The 27,944-nt window shown below is 44.5% G+C and overlaps 1 protein-coding gene across 34 annotated transcripts in view; it reads left to right on the top strand.

Annotated features, from left to right (window-relative positions):
* Window positions 1–27,944, top strand: part of DOCK9 (dedicator of cytokinesis 9) — a 256,028-nt gene that overhangs the window by 105,616 nt on the left and 122,468 nt on the right. For all 34 annotated transcript variants that reach the window (XM_074329465.1, XM_074329468.1, XM_074329454.1 and 31 more), the window contains exon 2: window positions 12,274–12,390. In XM_074329465.1, the coding sequence (XP_074185566.1) occupies window positions 12,361–12,390 (30 nt within the window). In that variant the 5' untranslated portion in view covers window positions 12,274–12,360. The remainder of the gene's footprint in view (window positions 1–12,273; window positions 12,391–27,944) is intronic.

The raw sequence follows: 27,944 nt of genomic DNA, 5'->3' as shown, positions 1-27,944 counted from the left end.
CAGAGAAGGCAAAGCATGGCCGGCATGAGGCTGGCCCTGAACTTGCTTGCTGGCCTCGTCTCTTGCAACTTCCAAAATGTGTCCTGTCTTGGGCCCACTCTTCTTCCACGGGAGGTGCCTTCCCACCTGGAACTGATCTTCCTTTGCCTGGCGTGTGCTTCACTGCCTGACCATTCTCTTCTATCTTTCAAGTCCCAGCTCACAGGCCAGGTCCTCTGAGCAGCCTTTTCAAACCTTCTCCCCACATTTTCCCATAGACTGTGCACTCCTGAGGTCTAGCATGTTATCCTAGCGTGGTGAGTAATTAAGCATTTCTGCCATAGTGTAGCTGGAGTTTATACTCCGGTATCCTTCACTAATGGGGGCCTATGCCTAGCAGGAACCATGGTTTTGTTTGCTTTGTGTTCCGTATCTGACATCGTGTCACAGCTCCCCCTGCCCCCCCTCCCTTTTCTGCTTATTTGCATGGTCCTGGTCGCCCTTTGCAGGACGTATCGGCAAAGAATGGGTTGAAGAAACTGAAGAGAGACTGATCTGAGGCTCCTTCTCCTGTATTCTTCCCTCTGCCCCTTCAAAGGTTTTAGCCACCAATATCCAAATGTGTCGAACTTCCAAAAAGTAACAAGGGACGCATCTAGAGGAATCTGCTGGACTAAATATGATATGGGTATCGTGCCCCGCAAATCTCCTGTGCTTCTAGTATTTTTGACCTAAATCATATTAACTTACATTTTACATGAGTACTCGAGTACCGACATGCAAACTGATGTGACCAAAGCCAAAAGCCTTGTCTCTCCCTCTTACCAGCACCCCTTCTGGCGTCAGTACCATCTCTTCCTGTCCGCCACTCCTGACACCATAACGTCACCTTTGATGGTTGTAGTACACTTGGAAAAATCATTGTGTGACCTTTTACCAGCGTCCCAGTAAATTGATTATATGTGGAAAAGTGTAAGGTTGGGTTTTCCTTGCCAACAGCATGTCCTTGAGCTATTTATTGGTAAATTAAGTGCTACCTAATGGCGTTAATATGTGTTCCACCCTTCAAACCTGGTTCTCCAGGAAGATTTGGTATTTTGCGGTGTGATTTTTTTTAATGTTCTTGAGACAGAAAATGAGTATCCTTCAGGAAAGGACTCTGCCTTTTCCCTGTCTGTTGGTGAGATGATGGAGCCTGAGCCGGTCAATGTGGCTTCCATTTCCAGGTCTCAGAGCCGGGCAGAGAGCAGGGCGTCAGACTCTGTCCTCCCTGAGTGGTGGCTGAGGAGGCCTCACAGTGTGAAGCAGTGTTATTGAGTTCTCATACAAAGGGAAACAGAAGGATTGGGGAGCGTTTCCTGTCCTAGAACTCTGAAATTCCATCGTGCTTATTGCCAGTGGGTTATGGGAAGGGTCACCATCTGTGTGACCTTCAGTAATTCGTGCACTCCTTCTGAGCTTCAGTTGCCTCATCTGTGAAACGGTGATGATGTACCATACAGCGCTGGGGAGAGATTTAATGAGCTAATGTGTGTGTCATCCCGCAAAGGCATGTGTACATTGTAGGGGCTAAAACTCTCTTGTGTCGGAATGACAGTTATGTGTGATTCCTGGGACCACCATTGGTTGAGTTTCTGCCCTGGACAGGCACAGTGTATTGAAATGCTTCACTAACCCCGTGATAATGATAAGAAAAGTTGTTACTTTTCCCATTTCCAGATGTGGGTGTGCAGGTTGAATAACGACCCCAAGGCCACAGCGCCAATAGTCAATAGAGCCAGGAATTTTTGAAAGTACTTTTAAATATGAAATTCTTAAACATACACAAAAGGAAGTAGATGAGTAGCATCAGAATCACCTGGAAGCTTTGGGAAACCCAGACGGCTTGCTCCCCCTGCCCCCGAATTTCTGGTTCAGTAGGTCTGGGCTGAATTTGCATTTCTAACCTGTTCCAGGTAATGCTGATACTGCTGATTTGGGGCCACACTCCAAGGACCACTTAGCTGGTATTATGAACTCCCATCTACCTGTCACCACCTCCAACAATAGTAAACATTTTGGGGACCAGGATTTTAATCCTCACTCCCTACATCTGTCCTTACCTGGTCTCCGATCTGCCTTCCTGGCAATGAAGTATGCAGAAACCCTTCTGTAAACCAGATATATGTTATGAATATTCCATCCTCCACCCCCAATATCTCCAAATAAGTAGCTTAAAGTAAGTTGTTCTGAAATCTCACTAAATCTGGCTTTTGGAGCCGTTAGCTTAATTACTTGACCTCTTCATTTCAGGGTTCCAAAAATAGCTTTTATGGACACGGGAAGAATGAAGAATTTCAGGCCATACAGCTATGGGGGACTTATTGGCTGGAAAAGAATCTGTAGTATAGATTTAAGATCGAGTTACTTGTATAACTATCTTAGGGTATCATTTTTCGTTTTTGTTTTCATTATCTCTTCTCATGTGAAAAACTGGCCGGCAGGATTAGACGCTGGGATGGACGTGTGTAAGAGACATGCTGAGCCTGCCCCTCAGGCTCTGCTCTGCCGTCTCTGTCCTCCTTACACTGTTCTTTGCCTCTCTGAGGCCAGGCCTGTGTCAGGAGAGAAGACACTTCAGGCATTGTGTTTGCAAGGGCAATAGGCCCATTCCACTTAGCTTTCTCCTGCGTGCTCCCTGGACGCAGGGCATGGAACACGTCCCATAAACCCCTGTTGTGCCTTCCTTTCTTCGTTAACATTCTCTGCAACATCTCCATGGAGTGCCGCTGACTAAATGCAAGTAGTTATGTGCGTTTTCGTTAGTCAGTATTATTATCTTTATTGTTACCTCAATTTCCATTATTTGTCTCTTACACCATTTCCAGATGCCATTGATTTGATAGTGTTTCGCAGTCTTTCTCTTCATTTTTAGTAATAGGATAATAATTTCAGGAAACCAGTTTCTTATAAAACTGACAAATACAAAATCCAGACTCTTTTCCTTCTATCAAATTGATTTTGAGTGTCCACGTTTTGCTAATACCGACGTGCCTAATTAAAGAAAACATTAGGTGACAGGTTCTCTGATTTGAGTGCTTTCTGGGGTGCTGTATAAAAAGGGAATTCAACATCTTATCAGTGTTTATAATATAAAAAACTAGATTCACAAGTATGTCATTCTTGGTGTTAGCATGTCCTAAGGATAACGTGACATTTCAGCGTGAGAAATATATTTAGATGTCTGAGAGTTTGGTGTTTTGTTATGTCTTCTCCCAAACATTCTCCAGTTCATTCACTTGTTGTGGTTTAATGCCCAGGTGTGAGCTTGCTTCTCAGTCTCAGCTTAGATCAGGTTTTCTTTTTCCCTCCAGTTTTTTGTATAACGTGCTTGTGTAGGTTGTCAATGAAAGTGCAGAAATTAAAATGTAGAGGCTGCGTATGGACCAGGTGTCAGGAGCCCTTGGATCCAGGCCTGCCCGCCTGGCAGCAGCTCCTCCTGGGCCCTGGGACAGTCACGTAACCCCCGTGCGCCCAGGTTTCCCTGTCTGTGCGACAAGAGGCCTGGACCAGATCATCTAGGTTCTGACGTTGGTACAACTGGAGTTCTAATGTTGCCCAACCTCCTGCTCCTTTTCAACAAGCGTGCTTCTAAACAGCTGCCAAGCCCGTGGTCCTGCACACCCCAATGACCAACCTGGAGAAGAACATGCATTACCGAAGCGGAATGCGATCGTATTGAATACCTGGGTCTCCTAAGTTTTAACGTCCTGGGTTAAGGGAAGAAGAGCATGTCTGTTACAAAGTGATGGGAGGTCATTGTCCATGGCCACAGGATGACAAGGGCTCTAGTCGCCTTCTTCCTGCACTAGTTTGCTGGCTTCCTTAGGCCCCTTGTCAACGGGCTCGCCTGTCACTCTGGCCTCATCTTTTATCACAGGCTGTGTGTAGGCTGGGGTGGCTTTGGGATATGGGCACCCCAGGTGGGCTAATCATTGGTACTCCCTCAACGGGGTGCTATTCAGATTGTTTCCTGTTTTAGATGGGAGACTAGGGACTGCTTAGGCAGAGGTGCAGTGGGGACCTCTTGTACAGAACCATTCCTCTTTGACTCCAGTGTTGCCCACGTATTCAGAGAAACTAAGGCCGTACGGTTAACCATCCATGATTTCTCAAGTATGCCCATCCGGGCGTCCTGCTGCCCACCTCAGGTAACTTATTCACCTGTTCTTTGCAGCTACAGAGTATTCTTTTAGAAAGGAGTTCTCATAAATGTAGTTTTCTCTAGCACGTTGGATTTCCAGGGATGCTGTAGCACCCCTAGGGCTTGGTGCCCCAAACGCTTGGCCTGCTGCCACCCAAGCCTTTTATGCGGCTCTGCCCCAGCTATTGTGAGCTGCTTGCTGATTCCGGAACTCACCGTGCTCAGAGGAGGATTTATCCTGAAGCTAACGAAGCTTCGGTTTCAGGATTCCGTCCAAGGTCCTGGGAGGGACTCCAGCAACTTTATATTCATAACTTTGTATTTTTTAACACCCTCCTCCTCCGATCGTACAGACTTCAGGCTCTGGTTCCATCTGTGCGCACGCTCCCTGTCATCTCTGTTTTCTCCGCAAGGAATCGCCCATTCGCCCTGACTTCTGGCCAACTCATTACCTGTCAGCCTTCTTTAAGAAGCACCCCACGTTGCTGAGTTCCTTCATTCATCCAACATATTTATTGGGTGCCTATGCCATGCTGGGTGCTGTTCTAGGTGCTGGAGAAAGCCGTGAATAAACTGGAAAAATCTGCCCTGGTGGAGCTTGTAACCCAGTTGGGAGGAAGTCAGGTTCATTCTTGTGGGTCAGAAACCGCTCATGGGTTCCCACGGCTGGTAGGCATTGTATTCTAATGGTTCACACATCTGTCTTCCATCTGGATTGTGAGCTCTCTGGGGAGGGTGGGGTGGCTGTGTCCTTTTTATTGTGGTGCCCCAAAGACCTGGCGCAATGCTCAGTAAAACTCTGAAGAGAAGGAATGCATAACTGCTAATAACATTTGTATGTGAGGAAGAGAGGCAGCTATAATTAGAGGCACCCTAATTACAGGAAAATGAGGATTCTTCCTTCAAATGTGACGGTTTCAAGAAGGCCTTGGTGGGAATATGTCGTGAGATTGTGTGCGAGAGAGCAGTACCGGGGGCTCATGGGGCCACACTGATTATGAAGTGGTTCCCGAAGCCTCTTCTTATTGCACGTCATACCGTCCCCTCCCCAGCAACAGTACTGGTGTCCCGTTGGCAACGCCAAAAAGTGCGCCGCTTTGAAAATGGGCTAAGCTCCATGAAAGGTTTTTACCTCAGCTGATCAAGTAGCTTTTATGGCCATGCAGAGAAATCAAGGAAGTCCTAAATTCTTTATAAGCAGAAAGGATGGATTTCTCATTTCTTAAAATAGCATACTGCAAGAGTTGCCATTTCCTTAGTTTGCTATTTCAAGAAGTGGCATTTAGGTTTCAGCTTGTGTTACTTATCAGAGGCACAAAGGCAAGAAATGACCAGAAAGATCAGAGGAAGCTCTCATGTCAGAAGGAAGAGCAGTAGCACCAGTAAGCCTTTTTGCTTAGCTCTTCTCATGATTTTCGAGGTGTGTTTGGCCAAAACTGAACTCATTTGTGGGCTGACGCTTTCCAGGTCTGCTGGATTCCAGAGGAATCTCGTTTTCCTGGCATGGGGAAGATTCCCTGGTTTCTGATTGCCTGTGGATCTGGAATTTCAATTTGCGTGAACGTTGAGCTGCCAGACCCACAGCAGCAAATGCTCCAGGAGGGAGTGAGTTTAGAGAGCCTGAAAGGGAGGTTAATGGGAGGGCAGGTGGGTCATGCTCTTTGGCGCCTGTGGGAACTGCGTGATCACCGGAAGTTTGTGTTGCTGTGTTGCCACTGCTTTGACCTGTAGAGAGGGATGGGTGGGGCCTGGGAGTCAGGGGCTAACGTGTGCACATGTCCCCGTGCCGTGGGGCTCCTTCTCACCAGCATTTGGATCACGTGGCCCTGGCTTCTGGCCTTGCCTGTGGGTCTCCTCCATGGAAACCAAGGTTTTGATTCTCTGTTAGAAAACCTTCTGTGGGACCTGAGCCTCTCAGACTCTGCCTCCATCTTCTCCCTGGGTAAACACCACGTAACCCTCAGTGAGGAGCGTCTCTTGGGGTTTACCATCTGCCCCTTTCTCCTCCTTTGGAATCTTTGATCTACTTCTGTCGTGGAGCTTCCCAAATGGGAATGGGTCTAAAGTGCCTCTCTGTGCACCCTGACCCCCCAGTTGTTTTTCTCAGTCCTTCCAGACACAAACTTGATCTGTCCTCCTCAAGTCAGTTTATAATGTAAGCATCTATTTATGTTTCTTTGGGGCTTAATCCCTGAATTCCAGTGTCATCTCTGTTTATTATTGTACCGTTTCCTCTGTCTTTGGCCTTTTGTTTTCCCTTCTTTGTGAATGCCCCTACCATTGTTGTCTGTTTTATTTCATATGTTCCTGGAGGGTGTGGGATAGTTTTTGTAAACAGATTGGAGCACTCGAAAAATGAAAAAATCTAAGATTCCTCTCATGCAAGCAACACATTTAATTATAATTAAATAATAATAGCAACGTTTATTATGTGCTTACAGTTTGCCAGGTTCTGCCAAGCATTTGACCTGCATTAACTCTATGGAGCTTGATAACAGTCCATGTGCCTGCACGACTCAGCTTTCATAACCACACTGGCCACACTGCCTTCAATGTGATTAACATCTGTGTGGTATCTGTGGCCCTATCAGGGCATATCCAGGTTTTGTGACTGATGAAGCTTAGAGTTTTGGGGGACTTGTTTAAGAAAAATAATCATCAATACCAAATAAGGCATGGAAGTGAATATTTAGAATTTAAAAAAAAATAGCACAACAAATTTCAAAGGCTAACTCAAGCCACAAACATCAGAAATACAGGAAAACAACACATTTTTATCAATAACTTCTTGACACAATTCAGAAATACTTTCTTCCCCTACATTTTTTGGCTTCCTCCTATTATGACCTCTTCATATGAGCATGGTTTTGTATTACTCTGTTTGTATTACTTTTGTATTACTCGCAATTTTGTATTACTCTGTATCGCAAGGACAGATCATTTCATCTTTCCTGCTGAATGAGTAATCAAACTTTGTATATTATTTACCGTCGTTTCGAAAAGTTTCTCCTAGCTTCACAACATTTGGTAACGTGGCATCAATGTTTAGGATTGGGCAAACCTCCATTAGGTTTCTTTCCTGTATGAGCTGTATGATTTTGGGGGCATTCTCAGCTGGCACAACAGTGACTCTCAAATGCCCCCAGGCAGTTCTGGGGCCAAGCGTCTCGGACTGTGTGTTTATTGCAGTATGACCCCTCATGCTACACCTCCGTGCCCTGAGTCAGGACCCTGGGGGACTGACACGCTGGGCGTGTTCCTGCAAATCTTCCTAATAAGTCAAGATGCTGAGCAGCAGTTGTGCTGTATAGGAACGTGGGGCCTGGTGAGGGGTCCATGCCAGTGAGGGGCATTAGGCTTTATTAACCTCACAGTCAGTATGTGTCTGGGTCCTGGGCTAGATGATGACGGGGGTGGGGGGCCAGGGAATGAGACCCGGCCCTGTCCCAGTGGTCGAGGAGGTGAGCTGTTCACGGGTCCTTTCAATGCAAAGCAGAATGAACTGCACCCTAGGACTGCTACTCACCAGGGATACAGCAGTCAGAGGGGGGAAAGCTCCCTTGTAATGGGGGCAGGGAGGGGGTGCCCCAGTTATACAGCCAAGTGCTGCACGCCCTGAGGCTGGAGCAACTCTGCTTTAACTTCTTTGACATACTTGCCTGTGTGAGATTTGTTTGTGAGAGTCTGCTGCTAGAATAAAACATTTGTAGGTGGCTGCCTGAGGGGTTGTAGGGTTGTGACAGGTGCGGAGGTGTGAGGGCATGACAGGAGCAGCTCTGAGTCAGCACTGGTGAACTGGATTGTGTATGTCATGGGCCCTGGGGCGAGAGATGCCCCAGAACCACTCTGCTGCCTCGCTGAGGAGCGCTGTGTTGTCGAGTTCAAAGCTTTGCCCACGCAAAGAATTCTCTCTTCCTTCAGCACTCTGGATGCATCAGTCCTTGGTGAAGTGAGGAGACTTCACAGCCCATGGACAGAAATTGGCTCCACCTCCTCCCTTAGCTCTGCGTGTAACTCCAGCACCTCTCAGCATATCGAATTAAGTGTTTAGGAGCCTGCCTCTTCCACGAGTCCAGGGTGTCTTCAACTCAGTTCTGTAGCTATTCTCCAGGGAATGACACCCCTCCGCCGAAAACTCTGTATACAATTTTACAAAGGAAAATGTATATACATTTTGGGGGTGGAGGGTGGGCCCAGGTTCTCAAAGGGGCCTGTAACCCCAAGGAGGTTAAGGAACTGAGCACTGGGTTTACGCCTCTCTGAATTGACAAATTCCAACACAGTTCCTGGAGCCCCATTCTAGACCCTGGGCTCTTCAGAATCCCCTGCAGAGTTTGCTCAAGCACAGACAGCTGGTCCCCACTCCTGGAGTTTCTGCTTCAGTTTACTTTTGTGTCAACTCAGGTGATGCTGACGCGGCCGCCCCGGGGACCCCACTTTGAGAACCACTGTTGTAGTCTGCTGTAAATTAAAAGTACCACACCCTCTCTGCTTTCACAATAACTCGAGAAATGAATGTTCATAGGTGGGGACTTTTGCTCTCCAGACAGGAGAGAAAGCTGAAGGACTTGTGTGTATGGATTGAGCTACATTGTTCACACCCTGTGAAAGCAACGTAACCACGCACTGTACCAGCTCTGAATGTCATAGACTCGAGATGGCTGAGCCCCATCATGCTTAGGGAGACACAGTGTCCTTAAATATGTAAAATTCAAACTCATGAATTCTCAGGGTTTCAAACCATGGCGTTTCTAATGGCCTATGAGCAGCACCATCCATGACCTTTGGTCAGTTTGGGTCATTCCAGACCCAGAATCTTTCTTGTGGAACTCAGCTCTTGGAGGTATGTCACCATGGAGGAATTGAATTTAGGCACATTGAGATGCCTTTAGTACCAAGTCCGTGTGCTAGAGCTGTACTAAGCCTCTTTCTTACCCAGGAGTGGGGCACTGGCAGTCTGGGAATCAGCCTAATTTCTCTTATTGTTCGTGTGGTGTTCTGTCACCAGGGACACTATGGGGGAGTCAGCTGTGCCCCAAATCGTGTGACCACTTGGGAAAGCGTAGTGCAGCTGAAGAACAGCGAACAATGTAACTAGTGAATCGTCAGTTTAAAGAAGAGGAGACAACAGGCGGCTGTGCTTTGAACCCACAGTGTAGCAGGGACGGGGATGTGACTTCCCACGGACCCACCTCAAGTCTCCCTGTGCCCTGTCTTCTGTCGTTTCGTCTTGTATCTTCTTTTTCTGACTTTCTCTTCCTCCTGTGTTTCTTCCTCCTCTGCGTCCTCTGCCTGTGCCTGTTGTCTCTTCCTCCTTTTTCTGCCTTCCCTTACCAATCTCCATTCCCGGCCTTATCGCCTCCGATCCCTTCTTTCTTTCCTCCTCCTGAGGGCCACGTGTAGAAGGGAGCCATGGTGCCAGTTATTTGTATTTGAAGCAAGAGCTTCGTGCCTTGTTCTTAATGTGGCAGCGGAGAGTCCCTTGGGGTTGACGCCTTTCCTTGGAGTCAGGGGTTCCATCTCGGAAGGTTCTCCCTGCCACTGCTGAGACCTCTGCCCAATCAGGTCCCTAAGGAGTCATTTCATTAAGTGACCTAAGGGTTTGTACAAATTTCAAATCTCCACAGTCCTTGAGACCAAAGAAGACAGTTCTTCCATGAGATCTCCCTGTGGTTGGAACCAATCCCATGGGCTTTCCTGATTAGCGTGCGTCATTCATCTTTAACAGAAATGTTGGCTTATGAATTCTCCACACATTTACTACGGGTGAGCAGTGGTGACCCCAGAATATTAAAAGGGCAGCTTGGAGAAGAAAGCCTTCTGTTGGACAGAAGACTGCGTTCTAATTGTGCTGGTTTCTTGGTGGGACATTCGGGCAATTAGTTTAATAACTCGTTATCCTCAGTTTCCAGCCTCAGTAAAACAGAGTGATGTTTTCATGCCTCCCTTTGGTGTTAAATGGTGTTAAAAGATAAACAGGGGCGTATTAAATATTGTAAGACTTTATTTGAGCAAAAATTGATTCAAATCGGGCAGCACCAAACTGGAAATGGTTAGGAGCACTCAGCTGACAGGGCTGGGGAGAGACTTATGTCGAGAAAAGGCGAGCGCAAAGGAAAGAAATTATTTGATTGACTACAGCCTAAAGCCTCGTTGGCTGTTTGTGCCTCATGTTTGTGATTAGTGGCCCTTAGTGTTCTGATTTTGTAACCATGAGGCACTTACAGGCTTAGGTTTTCATTTGCTTACGTGGGCTGCCACAGCGTTCGAGCCCCCCCCCCCCCAATGGCTTTCTTGTTAATTTAACAGTGGATTAAATGCAGTCATCTGTGAAAACACCTTGAAACAGTCACACTAGCATACAAAAGCAAGATAATCCTAGTATCTATAACACTACATTCTGTCATCAAATACTTCCAAGCTACCTTTCGGCAAAAACAGTAATTCATCTAATTAACAAAAACACTGTTTGGTGTGCTAAATAGGCTGTTGACCTTAAACCAGTTGACAGCCAGGTATTTCTCCAGCAGAATGGGTTTATTTGGGAACAACAGAAAATTGCAGTTTGGGACATGTGGTCTAATAGGGAACCAAGTAAGAGTCTGGAGGAACAAAGGAGGGAAATGCTCTTTCATGGACTTGGGAGGGGCTGTGTAAACAAAAGTCAAGGCACCGGCAGAGGCTGTGTCTGGTGAGGCCCACTTCCGGTCCATGGGCAGCCCTCTTCCCACTGTCCTCGCATAGCAGGAGGGACAAGAAAGCTCTCCGGATCTCTTTTCTAAGGGCACTAATCGCACTGATGAGGTCTCCACTCTCATGATCTAATCACCTCCCAAAGACTCCACCTTATAATACCATCACATTGGACATTAGGTTTCCACATAGGGATTTTGGGGACGGGGGAACATTCAGTCCGTGCAGAGGCTTTTATGGGCCAGACTTGGCAGTGGCCACATCCCTTCCACTCATATGCCATCGGCCAGAAGACACTCATATGGCCTCACCTAACCACAGGGCTGGGAAAGGTAGTTCAGCTGTATGTGGAAGGAAAAGAGATTTAGGGAACATGTAGCAGCCTCAGTCACAATATCCAATTTAGATGCTACACATCAGATGTCTATATATAGCCTATATTGTCATTTTTATATCTACAGCATTTTTTGAAATTATGACTATCATAATTATTCTTTATTATGCCTTTTTATCAATAGTTTTAAAAATAATCTTGCTGTGTGTGTATGTGCGTGTGTATGCCTATTTTAGCACTTGGCATACTGTGCTATAGTTAGATGAATATGTGTTTTTATCCCTGACCTAGATCAGGGATAAAGACTGGCAAAGACTGGCAAAGATGAAAGAGATTTTTGCTTAGAAGAATAATTTTGGAAATCATTAGAAAAGGCATGTTCTCTCTTTTCTTTACCCACTTGTTTGTTGCCTCTTTCCTTTGCTCAGTGCATGGCAGGGGTGGCCCTCTCTACCCCCTCAGGTTCACCCACAAGCCCTGGTTGAAGGGATACCTTTCTTTCTCTCCCTGCTTGCCTGGTTTTGGTCCAGTGCACAGTTTTCTATGTCTAGGTGTTATGTACGTACATGGTAGATATTTCAGGATAGGGGTATTTTGAGACTCAGAGGTAAGTTCCATAGTGTCTTAGATGGAATAGTGAGCCCTGTGGATGCTTTAAGCCATGTGCCAAGGCAGGGTGGTCATGGCTGGAACCACTGTGGGTGTCGCGGCTTCGCTGCCAGACTGTGGCTGGAGCCAGAAGCAGGGCAGCTCTGGAAAAGCCAAGTGCTTGCAAGGGGGCTGACCTAGCCAAGGATGGTTCAAGACATGACTGGAAGTGCCACCAGAATCCATAGCCTCCTTTGTGCTGAAATAAGTGAACAAGTATGACTTTCTATAGACAGAGTGCCATCAAGTGTCTTCTGTTCCTTTGAAAGCAACTTTTGTCTCTTGTTTCAGATTCTTCCTGGTAGCAAAACTAACACTCTAAGGGTAGAAAAGTTGGAAAATACAAACACAGAGCAGAATGTATAAAGTTCTTTAATCTTCAGAAATTGCCTTTATCCCTAAGAATGTTTCAAGTGCTTATCTTTTCACGTTCCAGGCAAAGCCAAAGCTGATTGAGCCACTTGACTATGAAAATGTCATCGTCCAGAAGAAGACACAGATCCTGAACGATTGTCTTAGGGAGATGCTGCTCTTCCCTTATGATGACTTTCAGGTAGATGACTTCTAACTTTCTGTACAGAGAGCCATGGGGTTCATCTTTACAGACAATTGTTTTCTATCTATTGATTGATTATTTGTGTAACTTAGGATTTTTAAAAGATGCAAAGATGGTAAGAGGAAAAGTTCTGTCATTGTATTCTTCCAGGCAGTCTTTCATGAGTTGATTTTTTTAAATGGTATTAATTTTGCATATGTATGCAGATATAAATATATATGAATATATCTTATATATGTATATATATGTACATATATGCAAACATGCCTATGTATATATAACACATATATATAACTTTTTTTCCCCCCCGTGTGTGTGTGTGTGTGTGTGTGTGTGTGTGTGTGTGTGTTTCATCTTGAATAAAAGTGCTATTCTCTGGGCTGATTTAACGCTCACAAGTGCACCCTATATCTTGTGAAGAGGAATTGAGGGTTTTTGCCGAGTGCCTTAGAATCTTAAAGATGGGATTTGCTGGGGAGCAGTGGAGGATTTTGTCATGGATCCTTTTAGCATGGCACTTTGGGAGACTGCGTGAGAGAGGCTTTGAACTGTGTGTGGGCTCACCAGAGAAGTGCTTAGCGGTAACCAGGTACGTACTGACTCCTACCTCTGGTGCAGTGGCAGGTGCTGTTTCTTGGAGCTCAGTAGCTTCCAGCAGAGGACTCAGCACAGCTCCTGCTGTGAGCTGCACTCTGGATTGTTGCTGAAAACCTTTCAGATTATGGTCTGTGGCTGAGTGACCCACAAGAGCTTTGAGGCTGGTGAGGGAGTGGGAATAACATTCTTCCTGCAGGAACCCCATATAGGGGTGTTAGCTGCCTGGTAACCTAGAGTTACCTTGGCCTATTTGGAGATTCTGGTTACTTCCTTCGCTCTTCATGCTTCCTTCTTCTCTATCTCCATGCTTCTCTACCTGAGGCTATTACTATCCAAGCCCTGTCTTCTGTGAATTGAGTGCCTTAGTGTTTTTTTTTCTTCTCTTTTTTTAAAGCTTCATTGGTTATTTGTTATTTAATTTAAAAAGCACTACATACTTACATTAAAAACAAACAAACCAGCAGGTACTGTTTAAATACTTGACATTAAAAGTCTCCCCTACCACATTTTTTTCTAATCCTACTCCCCAGAACATAACCTACTATATACAGTTCTGTGTACACTGAACTGTCTTTAGAAACTTCTATGTTAATAATGATTGTTAAATTATATTCCTTAAAGTGTTTTCCCCCCACCACATTTAAGAGACTCCAGTTTATAACAAAGGTGAGAGTTTTCACAAATGTTCACTTTTTCTAACTTGTTAAAGGTACATGTGGAGAAAATGATTATTTTTCAGTTCTTTCCAAAAAAGGTAGAATTGCCATGGAAATGAAATTGACCATTATTAGTACAATGCTGCTGCCAAACTATGCTTTGGGGTAATGATTTCAATTCATGCCTAAAAATACACAATGTTTTAAAAACTTCATTGCATGAATAGACTACCTAGCTAAAGGACAAATGAATGGAAACCTCAGAATGATGCTTTTTGCCTGTGATTTTGGCAACAAATTAACATGAGAAGTTAAATCAGATGATTACAAATTGCAATCCATGTTGACATATTTTTCCTGTAGTGCGTTCCAAGGATGCTAAAGGTTATCTCAGGTCTCTCTGAACATGAAGTATGTATTCTTCTTGTTATTAATTAGAGTAACAAAGTTATTTCAAGTTTTGCGACCTAGAATGTAAAGTTGTATTTGCAGCCCTGAGATAAAGTGGCTTAAGAAGCAAACAAACCAAAGAAACAAGATATAGTTAATTTATTTTCATCTTTTATCCCAGAGACAAGGAACCTGGATGTTTAAACAGTTGTAGAATCAAGTGATTGAAACGGAGAAAAACTCCTTTGTCCTATTTGCCCATAACTACTTCTCTGGGGACACCAGCACAAATATTCTAGAAACGGCAAAGAGCTCACTAACATTTTGCTGGCCGAGATTGAATGAGCAAGTGTTATTTTCTGTTTTTGTGGAATTTTTCCGAAGATTAAGGAGCTTGAATTTCAGCTTTGATCCTCATCACGGTGATTGTGATGGTTCCCCTTTAAATTTGGATGCTGTTATTTGTTTTCTTGGAAACTCCCAAATTCTAATCAAGTAAGGCCATTCACACCACACTGAGTTTTCTTGCTAATTTGTCTTGGTGATTTTAATAACTGTCTAGTTAGCTGAATGAGCAAAATTGTCTTAGCAATGCCATAGATTCCTCTGTCTGTCCCTGATTTTTCTTCTTCTTCTTTTTTTTTTTTTTTTGGACAGCATAGAAAAGGAATTATTGTTATATTATTAGAGGCAGAGGAAACAAATTCGATCAGGGGAAAGTTTTATTTCATATGGAAAGAAGATATCAAGTTGGTTAGCAAATGGATCAAATAATGAGCAAAATGTGTGCTCGGGGTTGATTTGCAATACTATACTTACTAGTAAACAATATTAGTTGAATATTAAAATGATAGAATGTTATGTGGAGTTCTGTCAAACATATTCAGAACAATGGTTTTCTAACACATAAGTGTAGCTAGTGATGACACACTTGTCTAGCTCTTGAATAGGACATGTGTTGATATTGGTCACCTCCGAAGGACATCTAAGTGTTTTCTGAAAATGCATCTTATGGAGAGAGTTGTTTGTGGGATGTACTTGCCAAGGGTGGAGAAAAACACCTGAGAGACATGAAGTAAATGTGGATTTTAAAAAACAAAAGGGTAGTTCTCCGCCATCAGAATACTGGTGAAGTATAGTTTTAGGGCCAGGGACAAAAACGCCATGGCTAATATAGCCCTTACTTGCTCACTACACTTCTTTTTAAGAATCAGACCCTGGCCCTGGTACTTCGGGGTCTCGTCTATTCTGTCTCTGCTTTGGCTTCGTGGTTCTCCTTGCCAGCAATGTCGTCTCTTCTTTTCCATCCTTCCAGAACCATCTCACCCTTTTGAGGCCACTTCAACTCCTATGGTGATTTTCTCCCCCCATTCTCGCAATGCCGCTGGTGCTTACTGCCGACACTGTGCACATTAATACCTAAGACCATTGGTTTGGGCCTTTCACTAATGGCTTCTTATGCTTTTTGTGTTCAAGTGTCACCACCCACACTGTGGCCCTGAGGAAGGCTCAGGCACCGTGTTTGTGCCTCCCTAGCCTCCCACCTGTGCCTCCCTAGCCTCCCGCCTGTGCCTCCCTAGCCTCCCGCCTGCGCCTCCCTAGCCTCCCGCCTGCGCCTCCCTAGCCTCCCACCTGTGCCTCCCTAGCCTCCCACCTGTGCCTCCCTAGCCTCCCGCCTGCGCCTCCCTAGCTTCTCACCCTGCCCATCCACTTCCACATGCACATAATCTCTCCCCACTGGGTACTAGAGTTGGGTACTTTTGGCTTCATTTAAAATTAGTAAAATTTATTTTGAATATTAGGTAGTTTTCTTTGATTCAAGAAGTAAATAATGAGTACCATTAAGCACATGTGGAAATACCAGTGACTAGATTTGTAAGTTTTTGCCTGATCAATGACTTGGTTTGGTGGAAGTTAGATAATTTCTGAAATAAAAGAATGGAGGTGAAACAGAGTCTTAAAAGGCATACACTTTCTGATGACTGACGAACCTTTATTGTTCTCAAAGTTTTGTGGTCTAATCAATTTTTCTTGACATAATCTGAGAACTTATTTTCCATGGGTAAGTTGTAGGTAAACTTTACTCGGCAATTGGAGATGATAACTTTTATGATATAAATGTTTTAGATCAAGAAATGTAAGATGAAATTTAAAAAAAAATAACATTCAGAGGGAAAATTATTATGACTGGAAAAATCACTTTTTGGTGCACACATCTTAAATTTTTGTAAAATTGTGAAACTATTAAAATGAAAGCTAACTATTAAAATGAAAACTAAATCTAAAAAAAAAAGAAATGTAAGATGGTTTGTTGCTTTAGAAGTAACAATTCTATGCATAACTGAAAGTAATGCTCAGGAATCTCCCTTTTCCTGTCGGAAACATAAAATTCAGCGTGGGTTTGGCCATTTCCAATCATGATTCTTCTTCAAGGGAAGCCTCTTACCAGATGATGTTGGTGACGGTGACATTTTTAACTGAATGTGAGGGTGTTGCCATCAGTCCACGGTGTCTACAGCTGGCTTTTTGAGCTCCTATGTACCCTGGCTTTTTAGATAGCTTAGTAATGGTAGAGCAGCTGTGTAAAGTGTTGGAATATGGAGAAGGTAGTAAATGGTAAAAAAGATGCTGGGATGCAATTTATGGATACTATCGATATTTTACAAACATTAGACTTTGATATGTGATATAAACTAACAAGGGAGAGAGTTTGTATGGAAGGAATAAAAAGAGCATATTGTATTCCTCTTCCGGGGATATAGCCCGAAGAGTTGAAAACAGGGATTCATACTTGTACAGGGAAAAGATACTTGTACACTTATGTATTATGTTCATAGCAGCATTATTCACAGGGGCCAAAAGGTAGAAACAACCCATGTGCCCAGGGAGGCACGAATGGAAAACAAATGGTGTATGTATACATTGGGATTCTACACAGCCTAAAAAAGGAAGGAAATTCTGACACTTGCTACAACAGGGATAAACCTTGAGGACATTATGCTAAGTGAAGTGATTCTACTTATGTGAGGTACCTAGAGTAGTCGAATTCATAGAGATAGAAAATATAATGATGATTGCTCGAGGCTGAGGGAGGATACGAAGTTAGTGTTTAATGGGTACAGAGTTTCAGTTTTGCAAGATGAAAAGAGTTCTGTGGATGGATGGTGGTGATGGTTACACAATAATAATATTCTTAATGCCACTGAACTGTCCATTTAAAAATGGTTAAGGTGGTAAATTTTGTGTTATATGGATATTTTACCACAATTTTTAAATAAAGAGCATGTTGTTACAGGATTTCTCTACTATGTGAGTGTGAAATTGTTGTCGTTCTTACACTTGTGTGTGAAGCCAGGATGAGGAATGATTTTCAGGTGCTCTTCCTACTGATATTTTATGGTGTATTATCAATGTCAAATCTCTTAGCAAGAGAATTTAAAAGGAAAGATGAGAGTATAAAGCAAAGATTATTAATAATTGGCAATTCCAGAAATTTTGACTTTTGGAAATGTTTAGATACAGGAGAATCCTAAAGTGTTCTCAGAGTTGTACAGAAAAATGTGGTCAGTCCATTTCCCTTTAAATAACATCCTGATTTTTATTTTTCCTCTGTTTCTTTTCCTCTTCTACTTACATGAGACTGATAATGATCTACAAACCACTGACCTGAAAAGGAAGCCAGGCCCCACTACTTACAAAGGGCCTGGAAGTCCCTGAGCTCATTTCCCATCTGGTTTTTTTTTGTTTTTTTTTTAAAGAGAATTTTTTTTTTTTTAACAGTGTTTTTCCTCACTTTTTATTATATGCTGCCAAACAAATAATCTCCACACTTTGTTCTGGCCTTTTTGTTGAAAAGTGCGCTTTTGATAAATTCCTCAACATTTTTATCCGTCAGAATTCACTGGCCAACAATGTAACTTTCATGAACATTGTGGTTTCTGGGATGTTAGTTCTTGTCTATGGTTGAAACTTCCTGAAAAATCTGAATAAATAATATTTCTGAATTGATAACTGGCCAGACCTTCAGGGGATGAGAATTTTCATTCTAGTTCAAGTAATGCCTTTTACAGAACACAGTGACAGGTCATTCTTTTGTGATCAAATATGCCTCAGAGGAAAGGCTTATTTTTCAGATAGCACTGATCAGCTGAGTTGAGTACATTTACTTAGCTTATAGTTTATAGTGATACCACTTGTGCAAAGGGCTCACTCAGCCTTGTAAGATGCTTCAGGATGTAAATATAAGACAGGGTTCCTGCTTTCAGGTTGCTCAGAACTTAGGAGAGGAGATGATTAATATTAGTCATCAGCAGGAGAATGTGACCAGCGTCACAACAGACATGAAGTCCCACGGGCATTTATTAAGTTGGACATAGAGGGGCAGTCAGGTGTTAAGCATCCTTCAAGTGTTGGAAATGCAGAAGTCCAGTCTGAGACAGAAGCCAGGGTCCTTGATCTGGGCGCAGCGAGGCAATGTGAGACAAAACAGTGGCCAAAGAGATCAGGGCATGAGAGCCCTGGTGGGGACCAAATCTCGGGGAGTGCCCTCACTTGGGAGGAAGGCGGGTGGGATGTAGAGACAGAAAGTAAGAAAAGAACTAGGACACGGCGGGGTTCTGGAGAAGGCAGGTGGGCAGGCAGACTGTCGTGTACTCCTGCTGACGAGCTGGGGAGAAGGGCTCCTTAGAGGCAGTGAGCAGGACACCGTTGGCGATGACGGCAGTTTCTTCAGCCCGGGCTGCAGAAGTGAGTGGGTGAGGCCAGAGGTTAGCGTGCCACAGTAGGAGACAGAGGGAGTCAGCTGGCTCAGGGCAGTAGTAAGAGTTTTTACCAGGATTGGGGACACCTGAGAATGGGCTAAGACGGGGAGTCCAGGAATGAGGAAGAGATTGAGGATGCGAGGTATTATGAGGATGTGTTCTGAAGCAAAGCGCTGTAGGGGGTCTACTGGGATGGAATTAAAGGTCTTTGGAGGAAGAGTTCAGGAGGCAGAGAGAGTTCTATATCTGAGCTGCAAAGAGAAGATTGGATATTGAGAAATTTACAGGAGAAATGGGCCGAGGGAGCTAATGTCAGGTTGGCCCCGGTGAGGCGCAGCTTGCGGGAGAGCAAGGAGGGTTTGGAAAGCAGGCTATGGGGACTAGGATGGGAGGGGTAACAGTAAGAATCGTCACATAGCACCCCACTGCTGTGACCGTGGCACAGCCCTTACCTTTTCTTGCCTTGGTGAAGGCAAGAGCCTCTTAGCAAGTGCCAACCCCGTTTCAGTCTGTTAACAGAGGAGGCAGAGTGATCGTTTAAGAAGTAAGCTTACAAGGTAAGGCAGGTGACAGCACTCCTGTGTTAGGAGTCCCTCACTGATGGCCTTCCCATGGCCTGAAGGACCCCGTGATCATGTCTCCCCACTACCTCTCTGACCATCTCCCCACTCCTCTCCCCACTCTCTTTGCTGCAGCCACACTGGGCCCCATGGTGGTAGGTAGGGGGGCTCCTCTCCCACTCCACGTAGTCTCCTTCCTGAGGGCCTTTCCTCAGGCTGGTCCTGTGCCTGGTACGTTCTGTCCCCTCCATCCCTCGCTTCCTGCAAAGCTTTCCCCAAATCTCAGTGAGGCCCGTGCCACTGCCGTGCCCTCCAACCTCTGTGGCCTTCCTGGTCCTCCTTACCTTGCTCTGTCTTATTTTCTTCTCACTGTAGTCCCTGTTTGCTTCTAACATACTTACGTGTTTATTCATGTGAGCTCCACACAGATAGAGGAAGGATTAAACCAAGATGCTATCTTACAACAGGGATAGATTAAGCAGAGGGAGATCTGTTTATACTATATTGATAGCATTCATTTAATATTGTTCTTTACTATAAATTATTTGTAACTACAAGACTGTTCATTATTTTCTCCCCAGATAGAAAATAAAATCTCTATGAGAGTAGCAAACCATAATTGCTGGATTTTTATTACAAATAATAGTTTTTTCACAATTTATCTTCGCATTTGCCGAAAGTTCCTACAATAGGGTTTTATCTGTAGTAGGCACTTAATATGTTTTGAAGAAATGGATGGATTTGGGATCTAGCACCAGCTGCCTTTGAGGTTGTAAGAGTGTGTTCCAAGGTAGAAGAGAGGGAGACATAACATATTTCATGCAAAAACAAAAGCCAAAGGTCCTTAAAGAAAAAGGAAACCTAGGTTTTGGGCTCAGAATTATGAGATGCCGTTTATCGTATTACCAGGCACAAAATCTGTGGGTCCTACAACCCAAAAGGGTCCTGCGGTGTCCACACTGCGGCCTTTTTCTCCCTGGCGTGCCTGGTGGTGCCTGGACACCGCTGAGGGTGTCCTGCATGGGTTCAAGCGGCCTTGGACCGCAGCACCTTGCGATGTGGATGAGGTCCAGGGGAGCAAGTAAGGAAGTTCAGCAAAGTCCTGTGATACCGGAAGTCCTCGAAGAAGCAGGACTTCCCCACTGCTTAGCATTTTATCTGCAAAGCAGAATCTCTGCTCCATTGTGTTTAACATAAGACTTTGGATGGCATCCCAGGAGCTGACAGGCCGGCCTGAACCAGTGTGGTGGTGGTGCTGGTGAATGAATGGGGGGGGATTTGCGTGACATTCTCCTGGATACATAAGTGAAACCTTCACACATATGATGAGGGGCCTGTGAGAGAGTGTGCCTTCCTGAAAAGAGATTTCATGGGTCTATGGGAATATGTAAATAATGGACATGTTTTAATATGAAGCATATTCACTATGCTAGGTGTTCACACAAAGTATGGTCTCTTTAGCAACTAAAATTGCATTCTGAGGGAAGACACAGTGCCATACACAGACAGCTAGGCAATGAAAGAAACCACACGTGCATACATGTCTTCCTCGAGCTTATGTTCCTGAATGGAATGCAAATAAATGGCATAGAGGGATGGTCGGGGCTCTGGACACTAGGGGTAGTGGCAAGATCCAAGATTTAGTCGTATAACCCTAGATTTTAGTCCCAGGTCTGCCTGTTACTAACCTTGGTGTTTGGGCAAGCAATAAACCCTCCTAAAATTCACTTTTCTTAATCTGTAATTCAGAGAGAAAATTTGCCTTATAATCTGGATTCTCACAGATGTGTGAGAGTCCAAAGTGGTACCATCATTTAGGAAAGCTCTTTGCCCATCCTGGCTGATGTCCTCCAGTTGGCGGGGAGGGAGCTGAGCAGCCTTCTTCTTCTCCTCTAGGCAACACTGTTTTATTTTTGAGGGTGGCAGACTTGAGTAGCACAGCCATGTGCTGTGGAGCAGGCTGAGCCCCTTACTAATGGGGAAGCAGACCTGCCACTTATGCTCCAAATGACCTCAGGTCCACTCCTGGTTTTCCAGACACCCCCATTCTCTCTTGTGCAGTGGTACTCAGTGAACTGATGAGTCTGGTCATTAAGGGTTCTGAACATTGAACTTAGTTATAGTTTACTGCATCTGAACAGGCAATTATATATATTGTATAATGTATAATTTGGGGGGTTGAGAAAGTAGCAGAATGAATTTTTTATGACTCTCAAAGGTCGACTGAAATTTATATGACATTTTAGGAAACAGGCCATTATGTGGTCACAAAAGCTACCTGTTGCGGAAACACTGTCTCATTTGGAACCTCAAGTGATCTCACAACTAAATAGAACAATCTCCATTTTGAAACCCCAACTGCCCATTCACTCCACAAACGTTTATGTTGTGCCAGATGTTCTGCTGGGTGTTGGAGAAGCAAACGTCTTGGTGTAGTCCGAGGTTTCCAAGTTTGGTGGGAGACACCGGAAGGTTTTTGAGGGATTTCAGGAGAATGGCACATGTGCTAATCCAGGGCAATGTGTTCCAGGAGCCCTGAGGTTGCTATGAGCGGCTCCGCAGCCAGGCAGCACGGTCAGGGCATCAGGGAGTCAGAGCATCCCGTGTGCTGGAGGGTTGGAGAAGGGCGGGAGACAGTCCAGAAACATGACCAGAGTTGATGCGGCTGGCCATGAGCGGTCTTAGGCCGTGCTCAGGAGTTTGGACTTTGTCTGGTGGCAGTGAGGAGTCATTGACAGAACCTAAGTGGAGGCGTGACTTCACTATCATGAGAACTTTAGAAAGGTGACTGGCAGCTGTGCAGGGAATGGAGACGAGGGATGATAGCAGGAAGGCAGGCGTAGCAGTGAGGGAGGGCTGCGCTGAGGTCCATGCAAAAGCACCCTCAGTCTGTGCATCGTCGTGGGGTGCACGGCAAGGGCAGTCATTGACCTTACATGGTGACACTGCTGAGTGAACGGAGAAAGGCAGTTAAAGATGGCAGCTTGGGGACCCTGCAGGAGCTAGTGAAGGTGAGCTGTTAGAAAGAGGCCCAGAGATGTCCATTTCTCTGCCCATAATCAAGGCTCAGCCCTGGTAATGTTTTCATTAGTTCCTTGGGAGTTGTTTTTAGTTCGATCCCTCCAGAAACCTAAATGGAATTCTTACTCCAGACCCTTATCTTGTCCCAGGCGTTGTCCAGTTTCTTAATGATTAGTGAATTAAACATTGCGAATCCTCAGGAAACTGCTTCCCTGAAAATGGAATTGTCTGATCTTAATAGAACAAGTGGGTTTGCTGCCAAGACATGATCTCGCAATGAGATGTGGGGAACGCCCTGTGTGGATTTCAGTTTCCAGCCTAGCTTGGGACTGAATCCTCTGGAAAGCAAGTCATCTTCTCTGAAACCAATGCGTCGGCCAGATATTTGGAAAGGCTTCCTTACTGCTGTGCTCAGTAAGTCGCAGCAGAGTTCCCAGAGTTTCTAATGGTAATGTTTAATACTGCCCTGGATACAAAATGTTTTATGTACGGACAGTGCAGCCCCAGGGGTGTTTCCAGAAGCCATCAAAGGGATCTAACTCCACAGACACTGGAGGCACCTGTGGTTTGACTGAGGCCTGGAGATGAAAGGATAGTTGGGAGCCATCTATCTAACAGGGAGTCGTTGAAAATCCGAGATAACTTTAGAACATCGAGCGGACACCAGCCACTTGGCCCAGCTGAGCACAAGAAAAATTCAACCCAGGGCCGACTCTTTAGGGAGGGAGATAGACCAGGCCTCAGGGACATCGCCTAAAGAGCTCAGTCTTACCTAGACCGCCTGGGCTCTGATTTCTGCTGGCATCGTCTTCCCTTCCTTCACTGAGCCCTGGCGGCCTCCAAGGTTACCCTTCTCCCGGGAGATCAAAGGACTCTCTCTCCAACAAATGCATCAAGCCCTCAAAGGTTTGAAGGGATAGTTCTTCTCAGTAAATTAGAACAAACAAAAATAAACACAAGTACAGATGCTTCATAGGGAACTACAAACAGGAGCGGTTGACAGCAGAGTGAAGATAGTCTGCCTTTTAGCCTAACAGTAGGTTGGAGTTGACTGGCCTCGGAGCCGGGGGGCTTCTCTGTCCAGCAGGTCAGCAAAGTGGTTCTCAGGCCTTCTTCTCTGACTTCCGGGCAGCTTCAGGGGTCAGGACGCGTCGGAGACGTAAGACAGCAGAGACCTAGGAAATTTGTCTCTGTGTGTTCTGCAGCCGTGTGCCTACTGACCAGTCACCGCCTCTTGAGGAGAAGAACCCTCTTCCTCTCTTCCTCTCTTTTTTCTGACTCAGTGTCTCAGCTGGTGCACCGTGGCCTTGCCTGTCCCGGGAGTTGTTCTGTTTCGGACGCCCCAGGAGCCAACTCTTCCTGTTTCAAAGCCTGCACTCCCTTCTGGGCTGCCTGAGTGGTTTGTTTTTCTGTCTGAGGGAGGACACTTCCCACCCTGGGCTCCTTTGAGCAGCAGAGATGGAAGACAGTCTGTGGATCCACACAGCTGGCTCAGGTTGCAGCCCACCCGCTTCTCTGGGATATAGTTCATGTGTTGCCAGGAGAAGGGTGGGCCTTTGTTTCAGTCTCTTAATTAAAACCCTATAAAATATTTTAAACACCCAGTGGATACGCATACTTCCCACCAGGGACTAAGAGGATTGTTTGGTTATAGTCTAATGCCCATTATAAAATGATTAATTAAAAAATCCAGTGCCATATGAGTTGAGAAGTTTAGAAAAATAAAGAAATGATGACACAAAAGCATGTCTTTGTTAATACTCATGCCTCTATTTATTTCAATCTATGTAGTGAATCTTCCCTCCTTTTAATCCAACAATGCTTTTTATTAGAAAAATAAGCGGGGGACTATAAATCAACGCAGATACAGTATTCATCTTTTCTTTTCTTTTTTTTCTGGATGTCTTTTATGTTTCAGTTTCTCACAAAGCAATTCATAGTGCTCAGATAAACCATTTGAGAGAGGCAGACTTAGAATTCCATGTTCACAGAACTGTGGAATATTTAAACCATAAAGGAAACCTGGAGATCCTAGAAAACTATTTTATGGATGTAGAAAGCTAAAACTTTCCCCTAAGATCACACAGCTAATTAGAGGCAGAGCTCAGATGAGAACTCAGGTTTCCTGGCTCTCCATTCAAACCCCTTTCCAATATCACTTCTCAGATTCTTCCATAGGAAGTTTAATTAAATTATGCGCTTCACATTGCTTGTGGTTTGAAACACGAGCTTCTCGGTATCCCAGCCTCAGTGGGGTCAAGGTAGCGTGTTGGCTAGCACCGATGGAGGAAGGCGGAGGCCTGGCCAGGTGGGGGTCGGGAATTTTGATAGTAGAGAGGGATTCCAAGGTGAAGCTGAAGAAACAGGGTCGCAGCAGGCTGTCAGGAAAGAGCATTGCGTGATGATGAAAAGGGGCAGGAAATGGCAGCCAGCCCGGGCTTGGCCCCTGGTAAGGAGACCTGATGTGCCTGTGTGTTCCCTTCAGGTGGCCATGGCCCTGCCTCCCTGGGCTAAGCATCCACACATGGGTCCTAGCCATTCAGATGACCCGGTTTTTGGAGGGAATCATTTCAACCAAGAGAACAAAAAAAGTTTTTAAAATAAAAAAGGATCTGTTTGAAATTTGTCATTCCAAATTAGACACAGAGATCGTAAATTTTACTCTTCATAGTCCAGTCCTGGGGCGAGGCAGGGAACTGCACTTCTTCAACTCGTTCCGTTAAAAAAAAAGTCCCACACAGATTTACCTCTCAGGTGTTTGTGCGTCATTATATAAGCCCTTTGGGAGAGGATTTCTCCCCTTTCTCTTTATTTGGCAGTCCTGTTTTCCTTTTTGATTACTCCTTTAATTTTGTGGAACTCCTCATAGACTCCTGCCCATATTTGGCCAAGATAATTAAGGACTTGTATGTGTCAAAGACTACCAGTACATGTTGCACCTAAGTAATGGTACTGATCAAACTTAGACTTTTATTTTAGACTATTGTAGTAGCTGGAAGGGGACTTTTATTTTCAAGCTGTTTTGTGCTGTGAAATTTATATCCCAGTGGTTGTCTGAGAATCTGTCTATGTTTAGATTTAATTTTCAGGTCTTACCACACTTCTTAGTGTGAAATACTTTTCCTTTCCCCTTGCAAATGTAGAAAACACCTAGTTGAAAGCTACTAAATGGGAATGATATTCTTTGAATATCCGCCTTGATGTTGATTTATATAAAGTGGATAGAGACCCATATTCTAGCAGAAATATGATTTTAACTTATAGAGAAGTAGAAAAGAATACCACAACTGTGAAAAAGAAAATTAAGCTAAGTTTTGAGAAGGGTTTTAGTGTTCATTGAGTATAAATCTCCTGGTATTGATTTGGACTCTGTTATAAACCAGATAAATAAAACTATAGAAATTTAATGTGAATTGATTTGGCATACAATAGACTATTACTCAAATGTGACTTTTAATACATAAAATCTAGAGAAATTAAAATAGAACATTGACTTATGCTATAGCCTTCCCTTGTTCATTTCCATAATGGACCAGAGAACTTTTATAGTAATAGAAAAAATATTTATATGCAAGTAATGGGTGATTATTGGTAGGCTCCTGCTTCTGTCTCCATTGTCTATTTTATTTAATCATTCTTGAAACATTTATTGAGTACTTTGCACAGAGATGCAAATAGAAAGATATATATCCTGCCCTCAAACGAATCCACAACCTGCTAGGCAAAAAAGGCATGTGTTTGCAGGAGACTTTTGGTTAATGAGGTAGGCGAGCTATCAGACGGGGCCTCATGGGGCATGATTTGTAAGGTCATCAAGGTTTAGGGTCAAATCTGAGCTTTGCAAGTCCAGAGACCAGGTTGGAGCTTTATGACCAGAGTTATTTGGGCTCAGGAGAACTGACTTGTAGCAGCCAACCACACAAGAGAACAAACCGGAATGCCATTTAATAACATGCATTCAGAACTAGAATTAATGAGCAGGTCAGGATACGCTGCTTGGCTGTGTGTTGTCTCTAATTAGGAAAGTCGAGATGGGGATCACATTATAACAAGAAGGTTGGTGAGGCTGGGCTCGCAAAGACATTGAGTGGGAAGACCTTGGCACGGGAGGGTCAAACGATGACCCCTCGTTGGTGCCAAGCGCAGTAGTCCCCATGGGGACCCCAGCCCCATGGATCCCAGCCTTTCCTTTTAAATGGTGATAAGATACTGACAAAAGTGCTCCAGGCTTGCAAGCCCTGTTCTTTCTGTCAGCCCATTCTTTTCCCAAATGAGTTAAAAACCTCTGACTAACCTGTGGGTTGGTGGGGTTTTAGTGTTGTTTGATTCAAGTTTTATTAGAGGCAGTTTTTCCCTTGACATAGAATATATATTTTCAGTCCTAGGATTTAATGGGTTTGTTTCTTTTGTGTGTACAAAGAGCTAATCTCAGTTATTATGTCTTGACTTTGTTCTTTTAACTTACCAAAGGTCAGCTGATCCCCAAGTTTCTCTCCTTTTGTACTGTATACACTTGTATTCCTCCTGTATAATTTAGCGTAAGTGTCTTTGCCTTGGAACACGTCTTCTCGATGGCACCCCTCTTCGCTTCCCAGTCAGATTTAGACTCCCCTCCTCTTTCCTCTCATAGCAGCCTGTGCGTCTGTGCTTTTTCTCATCCCCTTCTGTAGTACTGATCAATAATTTATTTCTTCATCTTCCTCTCCCATCAGACTGTAAGCTCTGTAAGAACAGCAACTGCATTTTATTAAACTTGGTGTTTCCAACTGCTAGTTCAGTGTCTGGTAGTAGAACGTGGGGACCCAGTAGAGGGAGGGAGCGAGGGAAGGATGAATAGATGGATGTTGGATAAAGTGATATTTACGTTGAACCCTTAAATGATCAATAGAATATTGTTTAGGAAGAGAAGCCACTAAAGTCTACTGTCAAGGTCTAACAGACATTTCTGTCTCTTCCGTGACCACGACGAGGATGCTGTCTGAATGGAAGGGGGAGCGTGGAAACCAGACCACAGCTTAGTGTATCCTCTCAGGGCTTCCGGCCTAACACTACACTGTTGTTAGCATTTGAAAGACATTTTCGTGGAAATGGCAATATTCTCCAATACTCTAATTAGGAGCTGTCCTTAGTCTCTTACAGTCGTGGTACACTTGTCTATTGCTAAATAACAAATCACCCCCAAGCCTCATAAGCCAATAATTGATTATTTCTCACAATTCTGGAATCTGGTTGAGGCTAAGCTGGGTAGCGCTGCTTTGTTTGGTGTCTACAGGGTCTGGAATGTCTAAGATGACTTCTTCACTCACGTTGAGGCACCTCAGCCAGGACGCTGGAACCAGCTGGGGGCTGGTGGGGCATCTTTTTATACATGGCCTCTCCATGGTTAGCTATGGACTCCCTCGCAGCACGGTGGTCTCAAGGAGCTCTTCTAATGTGCTGGTTGTCTTCCAAGAGGAAGACTCAAAAGCTCCCCGTTCTCCTAAAGCTAAGGTGGGACTGGCATGTCACTTTACCTCATTTTATTGGTCAAAGGCAGCCTAGATTCAGGGGGAGGGGAAATAGACTCC

Source organism: Rhinolophus sinicus, linkage group LG04 (assembly GCF_036562045.2).
Source record: "Rhinolophus sinicus isolate RSC01 linkage group LG04, ASM3656204v1, whole genome shotgun sequence".
Lineage (NCBI taxonomy): Eukaryota > Metazoa > Chordata > Mammalia > Chiroptera > Rhinolophidae > Rhinolophus > Rhinolophus sinicus.
The sequence above is the reverse complement of the archived record's forward strand: the minus strand, read 5'-3'. Positions and strand labels throughout refer to the sequence as shown.